Raw genomic sequence first — 22501 nt, forward strand, 5'->3', positions numbered from 1 at the left:
TCCACATTATTCTCTCTAAAACCACTGGTGGATGAAATTAAGAGTAAGTGCATTTAATAAAAAACAAGATGGTCAGGTTATTGATTACAACAGATGGGGGTGAAATCAAATAGATGTTTTCAAAGCACAGAGCGAAGAAAATACAAGTAATTTCTTTTTTTTTTTCTGTTTTAATACAGCTCACCAAATATACACACAAGAAAATTCAGTCATCAATAACATTTTTATTTCAGGTACAGCTGCAACTACAGAGAACAATGAATTTTTCTAGACTAGTTTCACTTCAGATTGGTTTTGGTAACACAAGGAAAGAACACCATAGCCCATTTTTAACAAAATAACAAACGCCAAAATTCACGGCAACTCTTAAGGGACTTACTTACTTGCAGTTTAGACCGGAATCTAAGGCAAGGCACTCAACTGTAATATGCAAAATACGTTAATTTGGCGACATGAGAAGAAAACTCCCAGACCAAGCAGCAGCGTTAGCCTGTAAGGAACTGTTAGGAATACACAACGGGATGCTGTTTCCCAGAGTTGAGTTATCGGCTCCTGCACGGGGAGGGGCCAGCACCGGACTCCCGGTTCTCTCAGCTCCCGCTACCCCGAGCCCCTGCCCGCATTTCGGCGACGCTCTCTCCGCCTGTGCCCCGACAGCGGCCCCCCGCCCCTCAGACGGGCGGCGGAGGCACCGCGCTGGCTTCTCGGCGGTGGGGAGGCCCCACGGCCGCCCCCGGGGAAGCTGGCGTCCCGCTCCGCACCTGGGAAGAAGAAACCAAACCCCCCCCCCCGCCCGTCCCCCGCAACCCCCAAGCAGAACAAGCAAACCGAGAACGCTGCTGCTGTACCGCCTTGCCCCGGACGAGGGCCGCCACGCCGCGGCTACTCGCCGCCCTCCTGGACGGGGCTCATCGCGAAGTTGCCGGGCTGCGCGGGGGGCTCGCACTCCAGGTCCCCCTTGGTGCTCTCGCTGCTGCTCGACAGGCACCCCAGGCCGGAGTCCTGGCTGCTGGGCGGCGAAAACACTGCGAGTGAGGGGAAGAGAGAAAAAAAACCAGTGACTGAGACACCCCCCTGGCCCCGACCAGAGCAGACCTCTCCAGGAAGAGGGGCGAGGAGTTGTTCCCCCGTGCATGTTGAGGTGCTGGTCTCCCCCCTCCCGCCGAGGTGAACGCAGCGGGAGCACCGAGTAAGGATGGGAGGGAAACAACTTCAGGTCTAGGGGCTGTATCCCTCCACCCACAAGAAAGTTACCTGCCAACAGGCCTAAGGCCCTGCCTCAGGCAGCCCGAGGCTGAGGCCAAATATTACAGAATTTAAAACTAATACAGAGCTAGGAACGGTTGCAACATTGCAATTTGCAGTAGATACAAAAACCAAGTAAAAGGGTCTCTGACCTTCCTAACCTTAGATGAGTTGAGATCCACCCCCAACACTCCCTTCCTGCCTACCGTGAATATAATTAAGGGGAAGCTGCAGTGGTAATTTCTCTCCTCATTAACTTCCTGATTGGTTTCAGGCTCAGGATTCCAGCGGCCGGCAGTTTGTCACCAATTCCAAATGGCCAATCGTTAATACTAATGTTTGTGTAGCTAAACTGCCAGCATCTGCCACGGGCTTCTTGTACAACAATAATAGTGAAAGGGTAACATTAGTGCTTCCCGTGTTAATTCAAATTCTGTTCATCAATAGGAAAATCTATGATGTAATTAGCAAAATGCATCGGTGGTTGAGGCAGTTGGAGGGAAACTAAATCACAGCAGGAGCTGCATGAGCCACTGACACCTTTATCATCAATACTGTGTTCTGGATTTTACTGTTCAGTGGAAAGTATTACCAGCCTGTGGTCTTTTAAAAGAGAATATTGTTTATGGCCATTGCTTATTTTTTAGAAGCCATGATGAATCCAGTACAACAGCACAAAAACAAGGAATATGAAGTTGAGGCTTAAACTCTGTCCTGCAATCACACAGCTGTGCCTAAGTGAGCTGCTCCTCCACACTTGAGCCCTGGGTGCTTGCAGACTGGGGACTTCTAGTAGCCCTGAAGTTCAATGAAAAAGATGAGGTCAGGTTTGACTTTGACAGCCAGTCAAATCCAACAGGATTCAAGGAAAGTAAACTGCACCATCTGGGTTTAGCCCACTACTTATGAGAAAATTAGAAATACGCTCTTAAAAAAACACCAACACTCCATTTCTGTAGTATCCCGCGTCTTTGCAGTAACTTTCATTTGCAGCTCAGCTTCCAAATTTGTTCTGTTTTTAAACACAACATTGGTTACCAAGAGATGGAAAAGACATTATGAAGTTGACATCACACACACCATTTTCACCTACTAAACCCATGCACAGACAAAATAGCAATTTCCATTCCTTTCAGGGAGTTTTGACCATTTTTGATATTGCAGAACCTGGTTCCTTGATTTAATGCAAGTGTCTCATTTGATGCATATAAGGGACGACTAAGGCTCTAACATCACTCTGCCAAAGCAGACTCTATTACTGTCTTTTAGATCTGACATAAATTTTTTAACTCCAGGGAACAGGATATTAACCCTATATTACATTTTTTCCCAGCTAAAATACAAAGAAAAGAACATAGTGCTTAGACATGAGGGAGTGACAAGGTAGTCAAGGCAATTTCCAACAGTTTTTAAACATCCTGCAAATACTGCTAATTGGTTTAATGACACAGAAAGAGGAATCTGGTCTGCAGCATCACGTATTCCTTCGCTGTGTGGTCAAATGCACAGAACAGCCAAACAGGTCTCCAACACCTCCAGGCCTCAAATAACCAGTGCACTGATGTGCACTTAGAACAGGCTGGAACTGCACTTACATAACCTGTGGTTGGGAACAACTGTTTAGATTTTTACTTTTTTCTAGCTCACCAATCCTGAAACCAAGAAGTGTTGCAGAATCAGAAATGATCCTTGTAGGTTTGCAATAGCCGAACTCTCTTCTGCCATGAGAACACACCAGGAGATTGATTCCTAATGGTGTGTTTTCCTACCTTTCCTTTTTAGTGTTTAAGCAGGGCTGATGGTGGAGTCCAAGGAAAAGTTACATCTGAGTCCTCCGTGCCTGGATGAGGATACTAGTTTTCCTTCCACTTCACTTTCTCTATTTAAAGTCATTTTACCACCGCCTAAGAGCTCCTAGGACTTGAACCATGTGTAAACATGCACGTTACAAGAAGTAAGCAGAACAACAGAGGAACATTTCTGCTCCTCTGCAAGGGAAGCAGCACAAACATACTCACTGTGAAGGCCCAGTCTGCACCACACTCCCATGATCTGAAACACACACCATGCACTATTCCAGGTGAGTATGTGGCTCATGCTTTGACTATGTAACGACAGAGCAAAGACGCTCTGCAGGTTCACATGGCAATGTCTAAGGGGAAATCACCTACAGAAAATGCAGTTACCACCTCTCCCGATGTGTCCTACAGACTAGCTCCTCAATGGTAATTCACAGTTTTAGGTTGTGCCTGCCAACAATTGCAGCTTTGGTAGGATCTGGCCAGGTCTAGCATCAGGAACCATCCCTTTCTCCATAAGGTACCTTGCATTATATAGTAATGCAGCCTCGGCAGGGCTGGCTGGCTCAAGGGCTCAGCTCTCTAACTCTCAGAACTTCATTCTGCCCTGATTTAGCAAAGCCCAAGGTGTGTGAAGGATTAGGACATGCTGTAAGGATTCTGTGTTCCTGGACTCCAAGAAAAAATTATCAGAGAAGTGATTGAGGTGAAAAGGGGCTAATTTTTTGTTTACTCCCAAGCAGCCAAATGGGCAAGAAGTTTATTTTAAAGGATTTGTTAATAATTCTAAGCATGCATGTGCCTGAAGTGATGGAAAGGCCCATTTTTAAATACTGAGATCTATAAATCTCTGTGACAAACTTGCAGGAAGTGTTTTTTTTTTCCCCCAAACACAACGAATCCTACAGAAAACCCACTCAACATGCTACGGTACAGATGTTAAAACCCTACCACAGCAAAACTGCCACTTTGTTTTTGTGGTCTATTTTTTGAGCAACTCTGTGTTAGTTTAGTATAAACCTGCTGAATGACACAGAGGACAACTTTTTTTGGTAGACAGACAACCAAATCTCTTTCTTAGCATCCCAAACGGTGGCTCCTAAGTCTTCTGGATCAGTGAAGCTCCACCAGCTTTTCCACTGACTTCCAAATTAATCACAGTTTTGATTGTTAGGCAATTTGGGCTACATATCCTGGTCTCTGAATATACACAGGGGTATGTAATGAGAGCCACAAAGGTTTTGTGACACTACCAAGATTTACCCGGAACACGTAAGAGAGCTACTTCTGCATCCAAACCTGAACTGCTTTATCAAACAGACCTCCACTGCAGTCGACAGTCACTGAAGTCAAGCAAGGTGCAGTGAGTAGGTGCAATGCTGATAAAAAGTACATGATACTCAGACTGGGACTTGTAGCTATAAAAAGGCAGCAAAAAGGAAATAAGCAATTCTGTTCCAGTGTTTTAATCACACAGCAATAAAATGTAGAAATTCCAAGTTCAAAGAAACAAAACCCATGCTCTTTGTGATTTAAGTATACGAATTTCATCTGTTTGCGGCTTGCGGCTGATCCTCCTACACTTGTTGCACAGCCTTTATCTGTGTAAATAACAGTACCAGAATTGGGTCTGTGACAGTTCAAGACTGCTCCTTGATCTAATTACCTTTTACCCTTGGGAAAGCACCTGAATACTTTTGAGCCATATGAATCTGAAAAAAAATTCAGCTAGTATCACAAAGGAAAATAAGTGAGAAGGGATCCCAACCATAAACACAAAACCTTGTGTCTTCTGACACTGGAAACTGCATTGACTTTTAACTTGAGTGATCCCCAAAATTCAATGAACTGAAAAGAATAATACACTTTCAGTGATGTGAGAAATCAGGATATTCATGCTTGAAAGGTAAGTATTTTCCTGAGTTTACATTTAGAATACTATTACACTCTAAATAAGGAGCAATTTGTAAAGATTTAAGTTGAGTGGTCCAATTCATTTTTCAAAACTCTTTCACCTTTCTCAGGGAAAGAGAAGTGAGTAAGCATGTCAGTCCCACACATTGATAAGGGCCATTCACATTTTCCTCGTGTGCGCACTTGTGTGTCAGCACAGCCACACATGGAGAATGAAGAACTAGGTGCCACTGGCACTTGATGGCATGGGAGCATCACTAAAGCTTGCCGAAGTTTTTGGCATGAGGGTGGACAGGAACTGCTCTTCACAGTACTTTCTCCTCCAAAGCAGTTTCCTCTTGCAAATATTACTGCTGTTGCAAGCAGCAGCTTCCACTCCAGGCTACAGAGATCCCACATAAAAAGCCAAAACTCTTGAAAACCAAACTGGCCTATGAAACCACTGGCGGTCAAGCCAAGAAGCAAGTCATGATACCCACAAAAAGGGCAAAATAGGAGAAAATGGCACTGGCATTCTCTTCAGCATACCAACTCAAACCACTGTAAGACATAAGGTGTGGCTGGCCATGCTCCCTGACTTGGTGACTTGAAAATAACCACAGGTCAAACTCAGTTTGGAAACAATTCCCAGTTTCCACCCAAGTCAAAGGTACCCTGCTGCTCAGATTGTTGTCAAAAAGGGTTGACTCTACCTCCCAGCATCAGCAAACAGCCTGCCAGGCAATCGCAACTACAGTAACACTATAGTAACTGCTTGACAAAGCATTAGGTCAAAAACCCCAAATCAACCAAACACCCCCCCACCGAAACAATTACTGCTGCAAAAGCAGCCACTAGGAATCAGAGAACTATCAGAATCCTCAGTTGCTGTCTCAGAAACTGAGAAGACATACAGAAAAAGAGAATGGGAGAAAAGCACAATTTCCCTGTTGTGGAGAAAGCATTAGAATGGCAGCAAGAGTGTCAAGGTCTGTGCTGAATGTGCTGTAGATGATAAGATGGGCAAGATGTAACCTCCATGTAAACACATGCAGGAAGGCCAAGTAAATTCTCCTAAGTAATTTCCCTTCAGCCGCCTCTCGCCTTCGGGAGTGCTTAACCCCATGTTCTCGAACAAGGGTTCAACTCCTTAAGCAGAGTTAACTAACAAATGGCCAAAAAGAAAATCTACCTCTGCTGTATCTCTGATGTGATGTGATTCACTCCTATGGGAATGCTTTATTTAAAATAAAGATGGAGGACTACTGACTTACACCAGGGTGAAAAAACGAGCGTTAGCGGCAGGCTGCTCATACACCAGCCATGCAATGGGTTCAGTCTCATACTCCAGTATTCTGCTCTCTGCAGATCTAAGACATCAGCAGTCAAGAGACTATAGGTTCCTGCTAGAAGGCCACAGAGGAGCTGCAAGAAAAGTAAGAGACCCTCTTGAATCAGCTGTTTCCAAGATTTTCTCTGAACACAAAGATTCCAAGTTTGTAAAGCTGACATAACGCATGTTTCTGAAGGACATTTGCACTTGGTGAATCCTCAATATCTTTTATTTCTTTTGCTTCTACTCTGTATGAACTGAAGTAAAAAACCTCCAAACTGCTATCATCTTCACTACATCTCTCTTGCTCAGGACGACTGCTGGGATGAAACGGTTCTCACTGAAAATTCCTGCCAACATCTGCAAGTGCATAAATGTGCTATGCATTTTCTGTATTGACTGTCCTTCTCCTCCCTCAGGCCTCAGTTGAAGGTCTGGACCAGGGGATAGCTTCCAGAGGGACAAATCCTGGAAGCCCACCTGAAGCCAAGGGTTTTTGCTTGCTGCAGCTGGTCACCACAACACAGTGTGAGTGCAGACTTCTTCGCAGCAGTGTAAGAATGATGCACAGCAGAGTGTAAGACGAGGAGGCTGATACCAAGTAGTTTACAAGGGGAAAAAGAAAACTCAGCTATGGGTCTGCCTTGAAACTGACCTCCACATATTACTCTGACCAGCTGAAATGTCTTTGTGACTTTTCTTGTGATAAGTGTGTTATGGACTCTTCTCTGCTGACCACAATGTGGACCAATTTGCAAGAGCATGGGACTGATGCTCCTTTTCTGCTTTGCATACTATAAACGCAATGGAAACCTGTCCAGTTCTAGCAACGTATGCCTGTGGATATCTTCCGGCTGACAGGAAGAGCAACAAACAGAGCTGCTTTTTGATGCAAAAATAAAAACAAGCCTAAGGATCTTGAAATACATGCTCCATCTGTGTCTCTTAACAAAGGTATACTATTTCATAGTACAGCCCTTTTCCCCTTCTTGAACACCTACCCTCGTCACTAACATTTAAGGCAATTAGGATTATCTTGGATGCCCACAGTAGGGCAGACTTATTGTGTATTTTCAAATAGCATTAATTTTTGGCATTAGGAACTCAGGATAAAAAGTAAAGAGCTGAATAGAGATCTTTATTCAGTATGCTTTACCATGGATTATCTCATTCTTTTCCAGCTCATGCTTGTAGTTTTAGCAACTAAGAACGAAGGGCTGTAACTGATGTAATTAGAAACCAGAAGCTGGAGAAAATATCCTCCTGCTGACTCCCTCAAATCTGGTTTTAAATTCTCTTACAGTAATATGTGAAACAATCAAACAAGGCTTTCTACCTCTCACCCACTACCAGCTAGACAGACAGGATGCAAAAATGGTATTTGGGAAGCATTGGCTTTTTCTCAGACTCCAAAACATGGCTTGAAACTACACCAATCTTCTACAAAGCAACTGCCCTCCCTGCCTGCATGCACGAACTGGAGCAGAGCAGTAGTGATGGACCAACGCTCTCTCCTATCACCAGCTTTACATTCTGTGGCTAACTTACTGTCATTAAGCCACTCCTGCAGGCTAGGAAAGGCAGATGATGAACATCTCAGAAAAACTTCAGATGTGCTGAGGTGCGTACCCTTGCTTTGAATGACTGAAAGGTGATGTGCAAAAATTCAGCTGATAGAAGCTCTCTTTTTGTTTGGCAGAAGTGAATGGTTCCTTGCCTCAAGTGCTCACTCTGCTGAGTCAGGTCCCAGCCAGGTACACCTCCACAGAAACTTCCCAGGTTTATATTCCACTGCCAGGAACCCTAAAGGCTAGTTCTCTCAAAAATAAAACATTATTTTAATCATTTCACAAAGATTTTGTGCTAGAACACATGAAGAAAAACATTCTCCAGCATCTCAACATAAAGCAGGCATTTCCCACTGCTGGGTAACAAGGTAAAACAGGCATTTCTGTAGATCGTTTTTGACTCATTTTTAAGTGAAAACATTCTGCATGATTACATATAAAGCATGACAACCTCAGCCACAAAAGAGCTGGGATGAAGTTTGATTTGACCTATTTTTATCTGGTAGTAAGACTACAAAGAAAGGCATCATGATTAAATGCAAAAGGCATCTCCCTTTTCCCTCCCTAGCCTTCTCCAGTCCTTTATTTAATCCTTGTGTTGTCCTGGGCACACAGCTGCTCAGCAACACAGGGAATTATAATGAAGAACAGCTGTTGTATTGCCAATACTGCAGAGATGCATACGCTTCTCCTTTGGGCTGTAACTCTTGACCAGCAGACCTACTTTTGGAGATCCTTACTTCTGACATTCACAGTCCACCAGAGGACCCAATGGTTTGCATGGCTGTACTCTACCTCAGAGTCCAATAGGAATTTTTGAAAAACAGAAACCAAGCCACCAACAAACCATTTAAAGACTCAAGATTAAAGAACAGCCACAGAAACATAGGGGGAGACACTGATTTCCAGCAAAGGAAGATTTAAAAAGTGGCTGTGAGGGATAGGGGGTATTTGGACATCTGTCACTAACTGAGGAGCAGCAAGGAATCTCAGAGGAATGAAGCCATTTGCTTCATCATGTAACAAGACTGTGACAAAGCTGGGACCTTAAATCTCTTTATTCCTGGAAGTCAGATACTACTTCTCTATTCCACACACAACATTGGAGACTGAGTCTCCATTAAAAAAATATGTCCCTGGTGTGTTATACTCAGAAGACTGAGAAAAGACAAGCAGCATTAAGAAAAAAAATGAACTTCAAATCCACTTTAGATTGTTTTTCTTACTCCTACAGTAATCAAAACCTGTTCTAACAACAAGATTAAAATATAAATATCAATCATTTCTCACAAGAAATATGAAACTATCTTGCCAGCTGCTGGTGCACAGGCCCAAATTTCCTTTTGAGCATTTTATCCTGCCAGGACTGGTTTTGCACAAAATCGCTGTGGGGCCAGAGTCTTACAACTCCCTAGACTGTCCCGCTACCGGGCACAATATAGAGGCAGGTCTTAGCACCCCACATGCCTCTCCTGTGTGGCCACCTTTGAAGCCAGATCCATGAAATGAACTGTGTTTACAGAAGTTTGTTTGGTTTGGGTTCCCCCCCCCCCAAAAAAGAGAACAAACCATTCCACAAATCAAGAGTCACAGGAGGCCGCACAACCATGTGAATGGGCAGCAACCCTTGATGGCAATGCAAGAATAGCAACAGACTGCCTGCAACTCCAAATCTTTCACAGGAATCATAGAGTACTTTGGTTGGAAGGGATCTTCAGGCCATCCAGTTCAGCTCCCTTGCACTGAGAAGAGACACCTCAAACTAGATCAGGTAGCCCAGAGTCCCATTCAACCTGACACTGAATGTTTCTGTGAATGTTTCCACACATGACCTCTCTGGACAATCTGTGCCAGTGTTTTACCACCATCATTGTAAAAAAATTCTCCCAGTATCTAGTCTGAATTTACCCTCCTCTAGTTTAAAACCATTATTCCTTGTCCTATCACTACAGGTCCTACTAAAAAACCTGTCATGCCCTTTCTTATCAGCCCCCTCTAACTACTGAAAGGCCCCACTTAGGTCTCCCTGGACTCTCTTCTCCAGGCTCAAAATGGACCCATCATCCATGTGAGACTGTTGAGGGAAGAAGGCCACCTGAATCCCTCTGTCCTGTTCTAAGTTTGCAGAAATATGTGATTTCAGCAAAAACAATCAGTGGGTTAGATTTTTCCAAAGCAGAAGTTTCTATCAGAACAATTTCCAGCCAGCTCTCAAGAAGAGAACGTGGCATTGTCTCTGAGCACCCTAGAGTTCCCTCAGACACAGTTAGGTGACTTCATGCTAATTTTATGGAGACTGCTTACTGTCCACCTCCTCCTGGGTTCTGCATCTTCTCCTATGCTGAAGACACTGGCTTTTCCATACATCCCTAACACCACCTAACCAACAGATAATGCCACACAGAGGTGACTGAAATGGACATCCACAGCTGCTCTTAATGGCAAAATGGTTGCACATGCTTATCAGGGCTGTTGTGTAGCAGCACAAGGGAATGAACAGGCAAAAGGCTTTTCTGTGGGATGACTGCTGATACTGAGGGTGCAGATGGAGGTGGGGACTGATTCCTATTGCAAGGCAAGACCTCACAGGCTACACCTATCTCCTAGAGCAACACAGGAGACAACTAGAGAGTCCCGATTCCTCATCCACATCACTACAATACAGCAGCCCTTGTTTTCTTAAGATATATTTAAAACCTGTCTATACAAGAAGTTCCTTGGGAATAATTACCTTAGAAGCATCAATTGTCCTACCTAAAAATGCACTGCCGTTTGCAACAGCTGAGACAATGAAAAGTTTTTTGAAAAACATGGTTAATTTGAAAGGAAAGAGTGCACTTGAGACTCAGGATTATGTTAACAAGTAGCAGAGTATGTGGAAACACAAAACAAAAGGCACAAAGTTTCTTCCTTGTGTAGCTATACTAAAGGAAAGAAACAGGATTCCAAGAGCTCTAATAATCACATAAAACCTTTTGGTATTCAGCACAGAAATCCAAATACAACACTGTTTTGGCTGAATGTCTCTCCATTCTTGGGTCAGAAGGGCTGTTAATCTTCACTAGTGTATCAGGAACAAAAAAAACCAGTTTGCACAACACCAAGACTAGCAATGTAAATGTTAATATGGTCACTTCTCTTTGTATTTCATTGTTGCCAGTGTCACTTTCAACTTACAAAATGAGGATGAAATCCATGCTCAGGGTCATCAGTCCTAATATTCAAAGCATAACCAAATAGTTAATAATGATGGACTCAGGTCTTTCAGCTTTAATGATTTAATTTTAGAAAATACTGTCTTAGTGCAACATCCCTATATTACACAGCTTAATTTTTTTTTTTTTTTAACATAACTTGCAAGCTTTTGGAAGTCAAGAGGTTACTAAGCAATCAGTCAAAAATACTGCGTCTAATGCAAGTGATGTGTTATGGTAAATACAATATATTTCCACTTGCAAATAGATTTATTTACTTTTTTAATTCTCTTATAATTCAACTGTCTCTTCTGGCAAGGGAGAAGACAAGAATCTGCAACTTGTACCATACCTGCAGAAGGAACAGGAGGTTTGTCACTGATTTCAGCATGAGCAACACTGTACTCACCAATGACTGTGCCCAAAATTGAGTAAGAGGAAAGAAATAAAAAGCCTTATCATCTATGTCTTACAATTCAAATGAATCTGCAGTTTAAGAAGCCCAAAGGCTTTAAAGTGACTTAGTATTACCATGGCATTACCGTTTTTAATATTAACTTTAATTTGATGCAAGTTCAGCAGATCTGCTGTAAAATGGTTCAACGAGTATTGATGAAATACACAGCACAAGATGGGTATGTGCAGAGTAAAAATGTTGCTACTTATTTTAAAGTGAGATTTATTCCCCTCAAAGTTTAGGAACCCTGCTGCAGTAAGTCACAATACTTGAGTAAATAGGGACAAAAACAGAACACAAAACACTTTTGAGGTAGTCAAGTAAGTTAAATGAAGTTTCACACAACATTAGGCTTAAGACAGATCCGCTGTGCTGTATTTATATTCATTTCCATGAACACAATACAAGTAATGCTGAGTATGTGCCATCAGCTGGAGGGCATGGGCTGTGTCTAATGATGCTGGTGGTGCTGCCAGCTGCATCTCCACAAGCCCACTGATGTCCTACAGCCCACCTGGTGATGCCCACCTGGTGGGAAGGTCAACCCACCAGTATCCAGCATTTTCTTCTGGATCCTGACAGCAGCAGCCTTGGTTCACACTGGATCACACTGGTTACTGTCTACAAGCTGTAGGGCCAGAAGGGCCCAAAACCCTTGGTTGTTTTGGACTCCTACTAGAGTACTAGGTCCTCTTGTGCCATCCTTCCTTACTAATATTATAGGAATGGGAGCAAGTGTAGCCAACAAGCTTCAACATGCACTTTCCCTGCCTTTGCCTGGCACTCTCTGAAGTCCAGACGGTGAACTTTAAATCATGCTTAAGTGGCAGAAAAGTTCTAAAATACTTAAATAGATGAACAGAAAATCAGAATTTTATTACTGGCATCTGTTGTAGAGAAAATTTTAAGACAGGTTTCTGGGGCCAATCCAGACACTGGTGGCTGCATCAAAGACTGCCTGCCTTCAAGAAAATCACTCCAAGACTCCCTCTCAGTTTCAACAGTGCTGAATGCCACTCTGGTCAGTAAGGAAGTGGTTCGACACTCTAAGGGCAAGACAGGCAGGATGAGGTAAGTGAAAACTGGAGCTCATCCTCTGCTGCATCATACAGCCCTGCTGCAAGCCACCATGGACACCGGGCAGGGGCAGTGAAGGGAGTCAAGAGCATGGGCTGCAAGGAGCTCGCACTACACAGGAACTCCATACTTGGTGCTGTTCAGGGTCAGGAGAGGGGGTTTTCCCCTCTCTTGAAAGATAGGGAAGGCGGTCCTACTCCACACACATAGCTGAAAGGCAGAGCAGTTGAAGGCAGAAGGAAAAGCAGATGAAATGATCCAAGCTGGAAAGTTAAGAGTCACAGCTACAGAGGTCAGCCCACAGCTGAGAAGGGGTAATTACTTTCAAACTAGGGGCCAACCCACATTCCCCGATCCTGAGGCCTTTTTAACCAGTCAGGCAGTTGCATATTCATTTCGGGTAGTCACAGGGAACTAGTGCATCCACCTAACAGGAATACATCAGACACCTCCTAACAAGCCAGTGTTACTTCACTCCGATGTAGACTCTGTAGGCACAAACCTATGTGCAGTGTTTACGCCTTGGAAAAATTAAGAGACTCAGTCCAGAAAATTAAAGATCCTGAAAACACTTGTGACTCAGGGAAGCATTAGGGCAAGATGTGTTGGCAGAGACAGCTTTACGAGCTAGAAGTTCCTACTTATCCAAGGGAGGAAACAGCAAAAACTAACATGAGTGAAGTCTTGATTTAGAGTAATTATGAAAATTTATACTATATTTAGAGATACACAGCTAGCTCCAATCTGACTCAAGACTGAAATTTATCAAAATGTGTTTTATAAACTCAAAAGCCAATACAAAAACAATTGCTAAAACATCTAGTATAGACATCTACTCACTCCAGGGTGGGAAAACAGAACCCTCCTTGCAGTGTCTGCAATTGTTCTGAGACAGAACTTGAAAGGCAAAATGATTTATAAATGAATGGGAGAGAGCTCTCATTGATTTTTCTTTTCCTTTTATGTCCAGAAAGGAAACAAAACTACCAGCCAACTGGACTAGGATATTCTTTTACTTTCAGCAGTCTGATACATGATTAATGCTATGCTTGGAATAAATAAACAACCTACACACAGCATATGGGGTGTGATTCAGACCTCAGACAAATCTTCAACTTGTAAAACTTAACTGATTTAACAGATACTGTGAGATGAACATCAGGCATGCAGCTTTGAAACATTTTAAAATTATGAGAAAGCAGGGAATAAATGCAAATATATAAATGCTAGTGTTACAGAAACTAAATTATAACTGTTTGGTTTATTTAAAAATGAACTACAGGGAATACTCTGTTTAACCTGGCTCCCACTCCTTCCTGATCACATAGTAAAATGAATCCCAACAAATTAAGTGTTCAATTTTCAACATACTTCAAAACCAATCTCAAGATCTTGTCAGACTTTTAAGAAAAGCGTATTTTAAAAATAAACTCTCCCCAATTCCTTCAAACATTTTTAAAGGGAGCTGTAATCCGTACACAGAGGCTTTCAGCTTTTCTTGCATCAGCCTGTGGGTACCAAGTGCAGAACCTTTAGTAGCAGAAGTGGGGTACACTGCAGGGAAGGGTAGGGAGCTGATGGCATTTGCATTGTGGCTGCACCACTTTGTGTGTGCTGTGACACAACGGGAATGTGCTCAGCAAAAGGCAATCAGTGGGCAACCACCCTGGCAGAAACCACCAGGTCTCTTCAGTCTTCTCCTTAGAACACCAACAGCACTAAGAAGTTAAAATGTGGACACCCTCCTAATTACAGAGAATAGAGCTGAGTCTCTCTCCTGTTCCATTATTCACAATCAGCATTAATATTTATGTATGATCATAATTTACACGTGTGGAAGCAGCGAGGGGAAGCAAATTCTTTTACAGCACGCAAAAAAAGTTCACTGGCTTTGCACCAGTATAGCTTGAGAAGCCTGGTATTTTTCCATTTTTCCAGTGAAGGAACCCTTTGCCTTGTTCTTTGTGCGTTCTCAGTACTGCAGAATACCAAAATGGCCCAAGCAGAAAACAGGTGTAACACTGGCATGTCTGATCTACTTCAACAGGTTTGGAAGAAACGAAATGTAATTTATTACAGCCTATTTATCTCTGCAACAATTACCCTTCAAAACCCAAAGGAGAACAATGTAATTGAAGTTACATGCCTTCTTCCCTGCAGAAACCTCAAACAGCCTCAGGCGCAAGAGCCAATACAGATGTAGTACAAGGCATTAAAAGAGTGTTGGATGCTGTAGCTAGCAATTATCCTGGTATTTAAACAAATCTATCGCTCATCAGGAAAGCGTTTACTGCAGTAGTCGGAGCGAGACAGGCTGACACGGAGCACAGCTACTTAACTGTCCCCTCCAGCGATTACACTTTCTCAACCTGAGTCATGTCAAATTAAACAACTACACATTGACTTTTCACTTCTATAAACATTAAGGTATGATTGACAATTCTTGGATGCTATAAGGTAGTCATTATAATCAGCCAACATACTGTTAGCTAATTTGTGGTGTAGGTTTTTTTCCCCTATTCTGAGCCATTTCTTCTGGACTATTTTTACAGTGCTCTATAGATAACATCTGCTCTGGCTCTTTGCAGGGTCACCGTAACAAAATGTCACCACGAGACCTTTGTGTGAGAAAATAACGTATAATTGATTTGACCTGGTCTACAAAATACCTTTTTTTTTTCTCTTGGTCCTGGCCCATTTAATTCAAATTCGGAAATGTCTGGACAGCAACAGCTGGACGCTAACACTGCACTAAATACCGTTAATTTAGCATCTAGAGTATTTTTCCCAGTTCCTACCCTGACTCATGGAGATCTCTTCGGTCTGTGTAGAGCAGACATTGCAAGAGCAAGAAGTCACTTCGCAGAATGAGAAATTAAATGACAAGTTCTACAGAAGTGTTCTGAGTACATATTCATAAAGACCTCCAGCTTCCTGAGGCTATTACAGCATCCCTATGACAGGGCACCACTTACTAATATCTGAAGACTGCAGCTTAGTAAAGTTACTAGAAATCAAGCAGATACATAAAGCAGTCAAGGTTGTGAAGAAATACACCCCTTTGATTTTATATGCAACATTCTGCTGCCTGAAACCACTATGTTATAAGTGACAGTTTTACTATCTACCCCACTAATTCAAGCCACAAAAGTAATGGTGTCCAAACCTTCCCCTCAAAATAAAAGGAGTAAAAAAAAATTCATAAACAATACTGTATCATTAAGCTAATTATGAATACAAATAAGACTAGAATGCTATTGGTAAGCCTGGAAGCCTCTACACTTGCATGATTAGTCAGACTGAAGCTTTACCTTCATATTGGCTGTAGCAGACTCAAAAGTGTTGGGTTTTTCAGATAAATGTAACAAATCAACCAAATAAAATCAGTACTAATAAACACATTTGTGAAAACTGTTCTGAGCTAGAAAAGTACAATTTCACTGCAGTATTAGCACTTAAAGCAAAAACAAGTGTAGGAACTGAAAATAGCTGAGGAGGACAAATAAAGTATAGTTATCTCTCCTATCTGGTAGTAACAACTGCAGTCCCACTCCTTTTTGCACTTCTGAACTATATTTAATACCTGAGCATGGTCTCAGAAATCTAAGATTAAATATAACAGTATTTCAAATATATCTCCCCCTCTGGTTGAAAAGTCAGGCAATAGTAAAACCAGAAGACTTCAGTGAAGATTCCAGAAAATGACAGCTTTGTTTCAAACTCAAAGCAGTCACAGCACTGAAGACAATGAAATATAGCTTAATTCACAGGCTTTGCAGAACAGAACTGAAATAAAAACACATGAAATCACAGGAAGCACTTAAAAACTTCGCTGGTCTGTCACAAATAGTTTCTTTCTTTTTACTCAGTTAACTACCACCAAAGTACCTAACTTTTACTGAAGCAAGTTATTGTCCTTGTCTGTAGGCCAACACTGCTTTCCACTTTATGCAGCTATTACTGCTTAACTCCAGAGGTATTTCTCAGACCACCAGATGTCCAAGACAGCACATTTTATCTCCAAAGACTCAGTCTCAATTTACTGATAACGTGAAGTGTCTTGGTTGCGTTTTGCACCGACTTCCCACTTACGTAATTGGAAAAAGGCATCTACTATTTTATCTTATTCTCAATGACCTTGTGTCCACACTGCAATTGAAAGGGCTAACACAAGCACGGAGAACATGTCCAATCCCAGCACATGGCCATGTGTGCAGTAACTTCCATAGTTTTTGTATTTCAAAGCTCCTGCCTAAGTTTTCCCCAAATCTTCTACTCAAAGCTTCATCTTCCAAGCTCTAGGAGACATTCACACATAAAACCCCCCCCAAAACCCAAACCTGTTTAGCACTGTTTCAGTGGTTACCAGCCACCTGCATCATCTCTTTGAAAAAAGAATTTTCTGAAAGTAAGTATCTACTTCACTGAAGAGATAACGCTAAAATGCAGCACTTTAACAAAATACTGAAATATTTATTAAGAAACAGCATAAACATTAAGACAGGGTCCTACCAGAGAAATCTGTGAGGGTATGCAGTCTTTGTACACAGAATGTGCACATAGTGTATCTATATATCCATGTATATCGATATAGGCACCCACACACAAGTGCAGGTATGTGTAGATTATATATATTATATATATAAAGCTAACTTTCAGTCCTCAGAAAACAAAAGCTATCCCCATATAACAGCCAAATTCCTACATAACTCAATTTCGACATCTCATCTGGTGTGAACTGCACTCATTTCTAGTGTAAACCCCAGCGCGCTCTGCAATGATATACTGTAATGTCACATCGCAATCTGGATTTACTATAAAGGGCTGCTGACGAGTTTCAGAGCAGTAAACATTGCTGCGAGGTGTATTTCACACTGAGCTGGTTTTTATGAAGAACACTTCACCGCCCAGCCACGGCACCCAGATGATGAATGGTGAAAGATGCATGACAAGCTTCATCATTGTTTGTAAATCTTAACTGTTCCTGCTCACTAACTCTGCAGGCAATTTTCAAAGACAGCGGCCGACAGAAGGACAGCACAGCTTTCCTGAAGGTTATTCAATCTGTACTTGGCCTGAGCTATGCCTGTGAGGAGCACTGGAAATAAACTCATCGGCTACACTGAAGCATAGAATTAAAAATGTTTGACGGGCAGGCACACAGACAATTGCCAAATTAAGAAAGCCCATTAAGTAGCCTTGGTATCTCTCCCCTACCCTGGTCCGCAGGGTTACATTCATCATGTGCAGGGAACAAACTTCGGTATTATTTACACATGCAATATAAATATGTATATTTATAAAACAGGCACAGTGAGTTATGAGCTGTCTGGTCCTGCTCCCACGCGACGATTCATTGTTATCCTATGCGTTACACACAGCACTCCAACATCCCCCAGCAACTTTGCTCACTGCTTGTAGGAAAGCTACTTCTCTTCTGTCAGAAGTTTGCTTTTGTGGCAGGGGAAAGGAAAAGACAGAAAACTCCTCATAGCATGCAAGCACGGCAGTGGGAACAGATGCTACTCTTCTTTGTTTCCCGAGATCATTCTGGGAGCAGCACCATGGACTGCAACAACCCCTTGCAAAGAGTCACAATTCAGCTCCCTGCAAGAAGCAAGGCCAGCCTACACTATAGAGCCTTAATAATTATTTTTCTTCTCCCTTTTTCTTTAGAGCTCAGTAACAAATGCTTCTTTTGCTAGAGTTTCTCACAATCTGCACAGGGTTAATTTATAAGCAGAAGCTGCAGAAGAACTGCAGCTCAGATGGAGACTCTTACCTGAGCTGCAAAACTGGCATGAACTGCAAGGTGGTCTAGCCAGGCTCTCATGCACTGAAAAGATTATAGCTGAATATGGAGCTCTCTCTTCTCTTAACCAGACAAATTACAACATAAAGAGCAGCTCATATATGCAGAAATTTAAGTCCAGGGGTGCAGTGGGTATAACCCACTGGTCTCTCAACATGTGGCTCTAAAATGCTTGTAACTGCAGGAGGCACTGAGAAACCTCCCTCTGCTAAAACAATGTAAAGCAGAAGAGAGGAGGTGTCCAGGGAAAGCTAACAGAGTCATTATGTACTCCAGGATAGCAGCCTGGCAGGTGCACAGAGAGATGCTGATGCCCTGTGCAGGACCCAGCGCTACCAAGGTGGCACCACTCTCCCACTGCCGGCTCTCTGCTGCACCGTCAGTGAGGCTTTCCCGACTGGGATTGATGGGACACCACAAACTTCTTTTCATAGAAGGCAACTGAAGAAAGCAAATGTAGTGCTTTGGATCTGGCACCTGCCTTGGCCAACTGTACCACTGATGTGAGCTTCCTCAGAACAGGACTTTCCTCAAACCCTTGCTTTACCACCTCAAGGCCTCCGACTCATAACAAAATGCAGGCTTCAATTTCAAAAACCCTGCACCCTTCGATCCACACGAAATACTAAACAACAGACAAATACATCCCATGAAGAAAAACTTCCTCTGACAACTACCCAGTCTGACCCCCTTCTGGGTGCATGTGGTTTTGCAGGTGTGGGGGGATGGGGTGCCACTGGCAACTGCTGAGAGTTCAGGCTGTCCCACTCTCTCTTGCTAGGATGCTGAAAAATGAAAACATTCACACACAGTTTCCATGAGAGCTTAAAATTCCTGCTAGGGGATTCTAAAGCCGCAGTCCAGAAATATCTGTTTTTATACAAAAACAGGTGGAAAGCCTTCAAAAAATAGTTTTTTCTACTGCTCTTGAGGAAGGATCAGCAGCTTCTCCCAGATCAAAGAGCAAGCGTTTGTCAGTCGCCCTGACATGAATCAGCAAAACCTGTGAATCAGCAAAAGTCATGAAACAAGCCTGTAATTCTGCAATCACTCAGTACAAAGCTGCTCTGTGTGCTTTTGAGTGAGCATAACATAAATGCTGCATTTGGAGGAGAAACTACTAAGACGAGCCCTTTAATGGGGACTGAACTAAAGCAGAATACAAAAAAAATGCTCATATTACTTTATTTATAGGAACTCCCATCAGACCATATAAAGTTGTTTTAATATTGTTCAAATCTTCACTAATACAACCCCATTTAGAACACAGACCAGTAATTAATTTATAAAAAGGCTTCAGTACACAGAAAAACAAGTTACCAGAGCTTATACTGAATTTGCCTCACATTCCCAAATGTATTTTGACAGCTGCTATTACAACTATTGAAATTATCAAGTATGATTAATACCCTCATGAATCAGGGTTAGCAACCCGATTAGTTTAAAAGATAAAAAAATGGCCACGCTCAACAACTGTCTGTTCAGCTGCAACCAAAATTCAAATTTTTATTGAAAATGACATGTTAAAAAGTCATTTGCCTAAAGAGATCGATAGAACATTGCAGTGCACATGCAAAACCAGCAACGTAATTAAGGCATGAAGAAATGCAATACGAAGTCTGCTCACCATCCTTGTAATCAGTGCCAAAGGGAAGCTGCATGCAGCATAGCCATTGAGGACTGTAAGGAGGAGAAATGAGAAAGCACAAAAAAAAATAAACAGCTGCCCCAAGTTCAAGTGACCCACTTGAACTAACTCTTCAATATCTACAGATTTATATCATCACCCCTTTCCTCTTCTTCGGTGTTATTTCAAAACCTATTTCTAAGAGTTTGATGTAAAATGATAGTGGAAACTAGAGTCTTGAGTTTTCAGCAAACACTGCTTGCTCTTTCATCACTAAGGACAAACATTCTTGAGTAGAGGTCACTTTTCAAGCAAAAGATGGAGACAGACACATACACATAACACACAAGCTAAATACGGCTGAACTTCTGGGTGCAAACTTTCATCCTCCCCATACACTTTGCTGCTGAAATCCTTCCAAACTCAAAACGATTTCTGGTGATGCTCTACAAAGAGGTAGAAAAGGAGTAGAAAGACAGAGTAGAAGAAAAAGAGTAGAGCAGGAGTAGAACAGGTACATCTCACACCTGGTAACACCTGTACTGCCTGGGACTGAAACAGCTATTCTTAAGCTTACACAGATTGTGGCTAGCCAGCTGACAGAAGAGAATTTGGGCTATTTGATACAATTGTTCCCCAGTTCCTAAGCACTTTATTAGTACAGCTTTGTCAGTGCATCTTCCCAGCCGGCTGCAAATTAAGAGCAGACAGGGGCAAGGCTTTTTGCTGTTCCTTGATAATTTCTCAGCCATATCAAACCAGCCTGCTTTGTTTGCAGAAGCCCAGCAGTTTGGCTGGGCTTCTCCTATGACTCAGTACTGTTGTTGATACAGCATCCAAGCAGAGAAGCAAGGATGAGTCTTTAAATGCAGATCCTGGAAACGTCTGTGTTGCTTTCATTTCCACAACTGGGGATACCTGCTATTTGAATTCTAGAGAAGACTGTGAACAAGTGTTTTAGTGCTGGAAGCTGTTACGCTGATACAGAAAACCTGTTACCAGAAATGTTCTTCTTCATAAAATGGTGTTTGCTTATTTACACAAAATTGCTGATGTTTTCTGCATCAAAATATCATCTTTTCTTACATGTGTTTGGGAGAACTTTCAGACTCCTACTTAATGTTTAAGCTGCAAACGCAGCACTGCTCAGTGCTTCATTCCTTGTGTTTCCAACACGCATGACACCTAGGACAGGAAAACAGAAATTCAAACCTGTCCAGCAGCTAGAAAAAAATTTTAAATGCAATATATCTTTTTCACCATGGCCAGACATGTGGTGTAATTATCTCAACATTTCACGCAATGATGACAGACGAGGTTTTACGCTACACCAACTTCAAGACCAGGTAACTACTCTAAAATCTGAAGTGTCTGCAGATACAGGGATGTTTATCCTTTGTATCTTTGTATTTGAACGTTAAATTTTTCTGCCACTTCCCCAAACCTGGAAAACACTTTAATACAGATAAGCAAATGCTGAACTTTCATGCAGTGGAAACAGGACACAGAGTGAGACGTGTGTTGCATGTGCTTTCTTGCTCTCTCAAACCAAGGGCTTATGCAGGTTCTTTCACAAATAGAAATGCTGGAGACGCTGACTGAAAAGCATGCAAATGTCCCACAGAAATCAACAGGAATGAAGTACTTGGCTTTTGGAGACGAAATACCTTGTCGTGTCCCACTCTCACTTCCCCTCTTCTCAACTTGTCTTCCAAAACTATGCTTTGGATGCACATGCACAAGATTTGACAACAACTTCTCATATGTATTTTCCTCACATTGCTTTTGCAGAAAAAAGGAGAAGGAAATATTCTGCACTACTGAGTATAAAATCCCCCTCCTACCTAGAAACTACCATCTAAAACTTAAAATTGGTGACCTAAGGAAGCCCTCTAAAAGCATCCTTTTGCCATTTGTCACCAGTTTATCAACTTTTTCTCCCCGTTTTCCCCAGTTTCTCCTGAAAGGGAAACAGCTGTGCTTAGCTGGAAGCAAAACATTTTACTTGGAAACACTTCAGACTGCAAGGAGGTTGACTGATGGTATTTTGCCACTCAGAAAATGTCAGCACATTACTGTATGCAAGACACCGTAACATGCCATGATGGTCCTGCACAAGTGCTAGAAGCTTCCTGAGATTTTCACACCATTGACAGTGTAGATCAGTGATCTGCTAGTTCATCTCTCACCCCTTTTACTGTAGCTAGTCTAAGTAGGCAGTTAGCATACCAGAACAAAATCAGTTGAACAGTCTGACTCAAATACCAAGACAACACATGAACTGGCAAAGCCTCTACAATGCTGAAGTTGCAGCTGAAGTGTGGGTAATAGACTGTATGTGTGTGTTGCAAGACCACTGCAGGTTTGTGCCTGGGAATTTAACAGCCATTTTTTGCTTAAGATGCACATTCAGGATGTTTTGAAAATGTGGCTAAAAAATAATTTTTTTATTTTGACCTGCAGCTCTTCTAAGCACACTGTTACCCTCCTGCAAAA

At 42.3% G+C, this 22501-nt stretch overlaps 1 protein-coding gene across 2 annotated transcripts in view; it reads right to left on the minus strand.

Annotated features, from left to right (window-relative positions):
- Nucleotides 1-204: 204 nt before the first annotated feature.
- Nucleotides 205-22501, minus strand: part of DMRT1 (doublesex and mab-3 related transcription factor 1) — a 57751-nt gene continuing 35454 nt past the window's right edge. Inside the window, exons 5-6 of one of the 2 annotated variants that reach the window (XM_032097022.1) lie at nucleotides 20006-20058; nucleotides 205-1025 (exon numbers count right to left, since the gene is read on the minus strand). In XM_032097022.1, coding sequence (XP_031952913.1) covers nucleotides 909-1025; nucleotides 20006-20058 — 170 coding nt within the window. In that variant the 3' untranslated portion in view covers nucleotides 205-908. The remainder of the gene's footprint in view (nucleotides 1026-20005; nucleotides 20059-22501) is intronic. The other variant, XM_032097023.1, reaches the window with a different exon arrangement.

Source organism: Corvus moneduloides, chromosome Z, assembly GCF_009650955.1.
Source record: "Corvus moneduloides isolate bCorMon1 chromosome Z, bCorMon1.pri, whole genome shotgun sequence".
In the NCBI taxonomy this organism is placed as follows: Eukaryota; Metazoa; Chordata; class Aves; order Passeriformes; family Corvidae; genus Corvus; species Corvus moneduloides.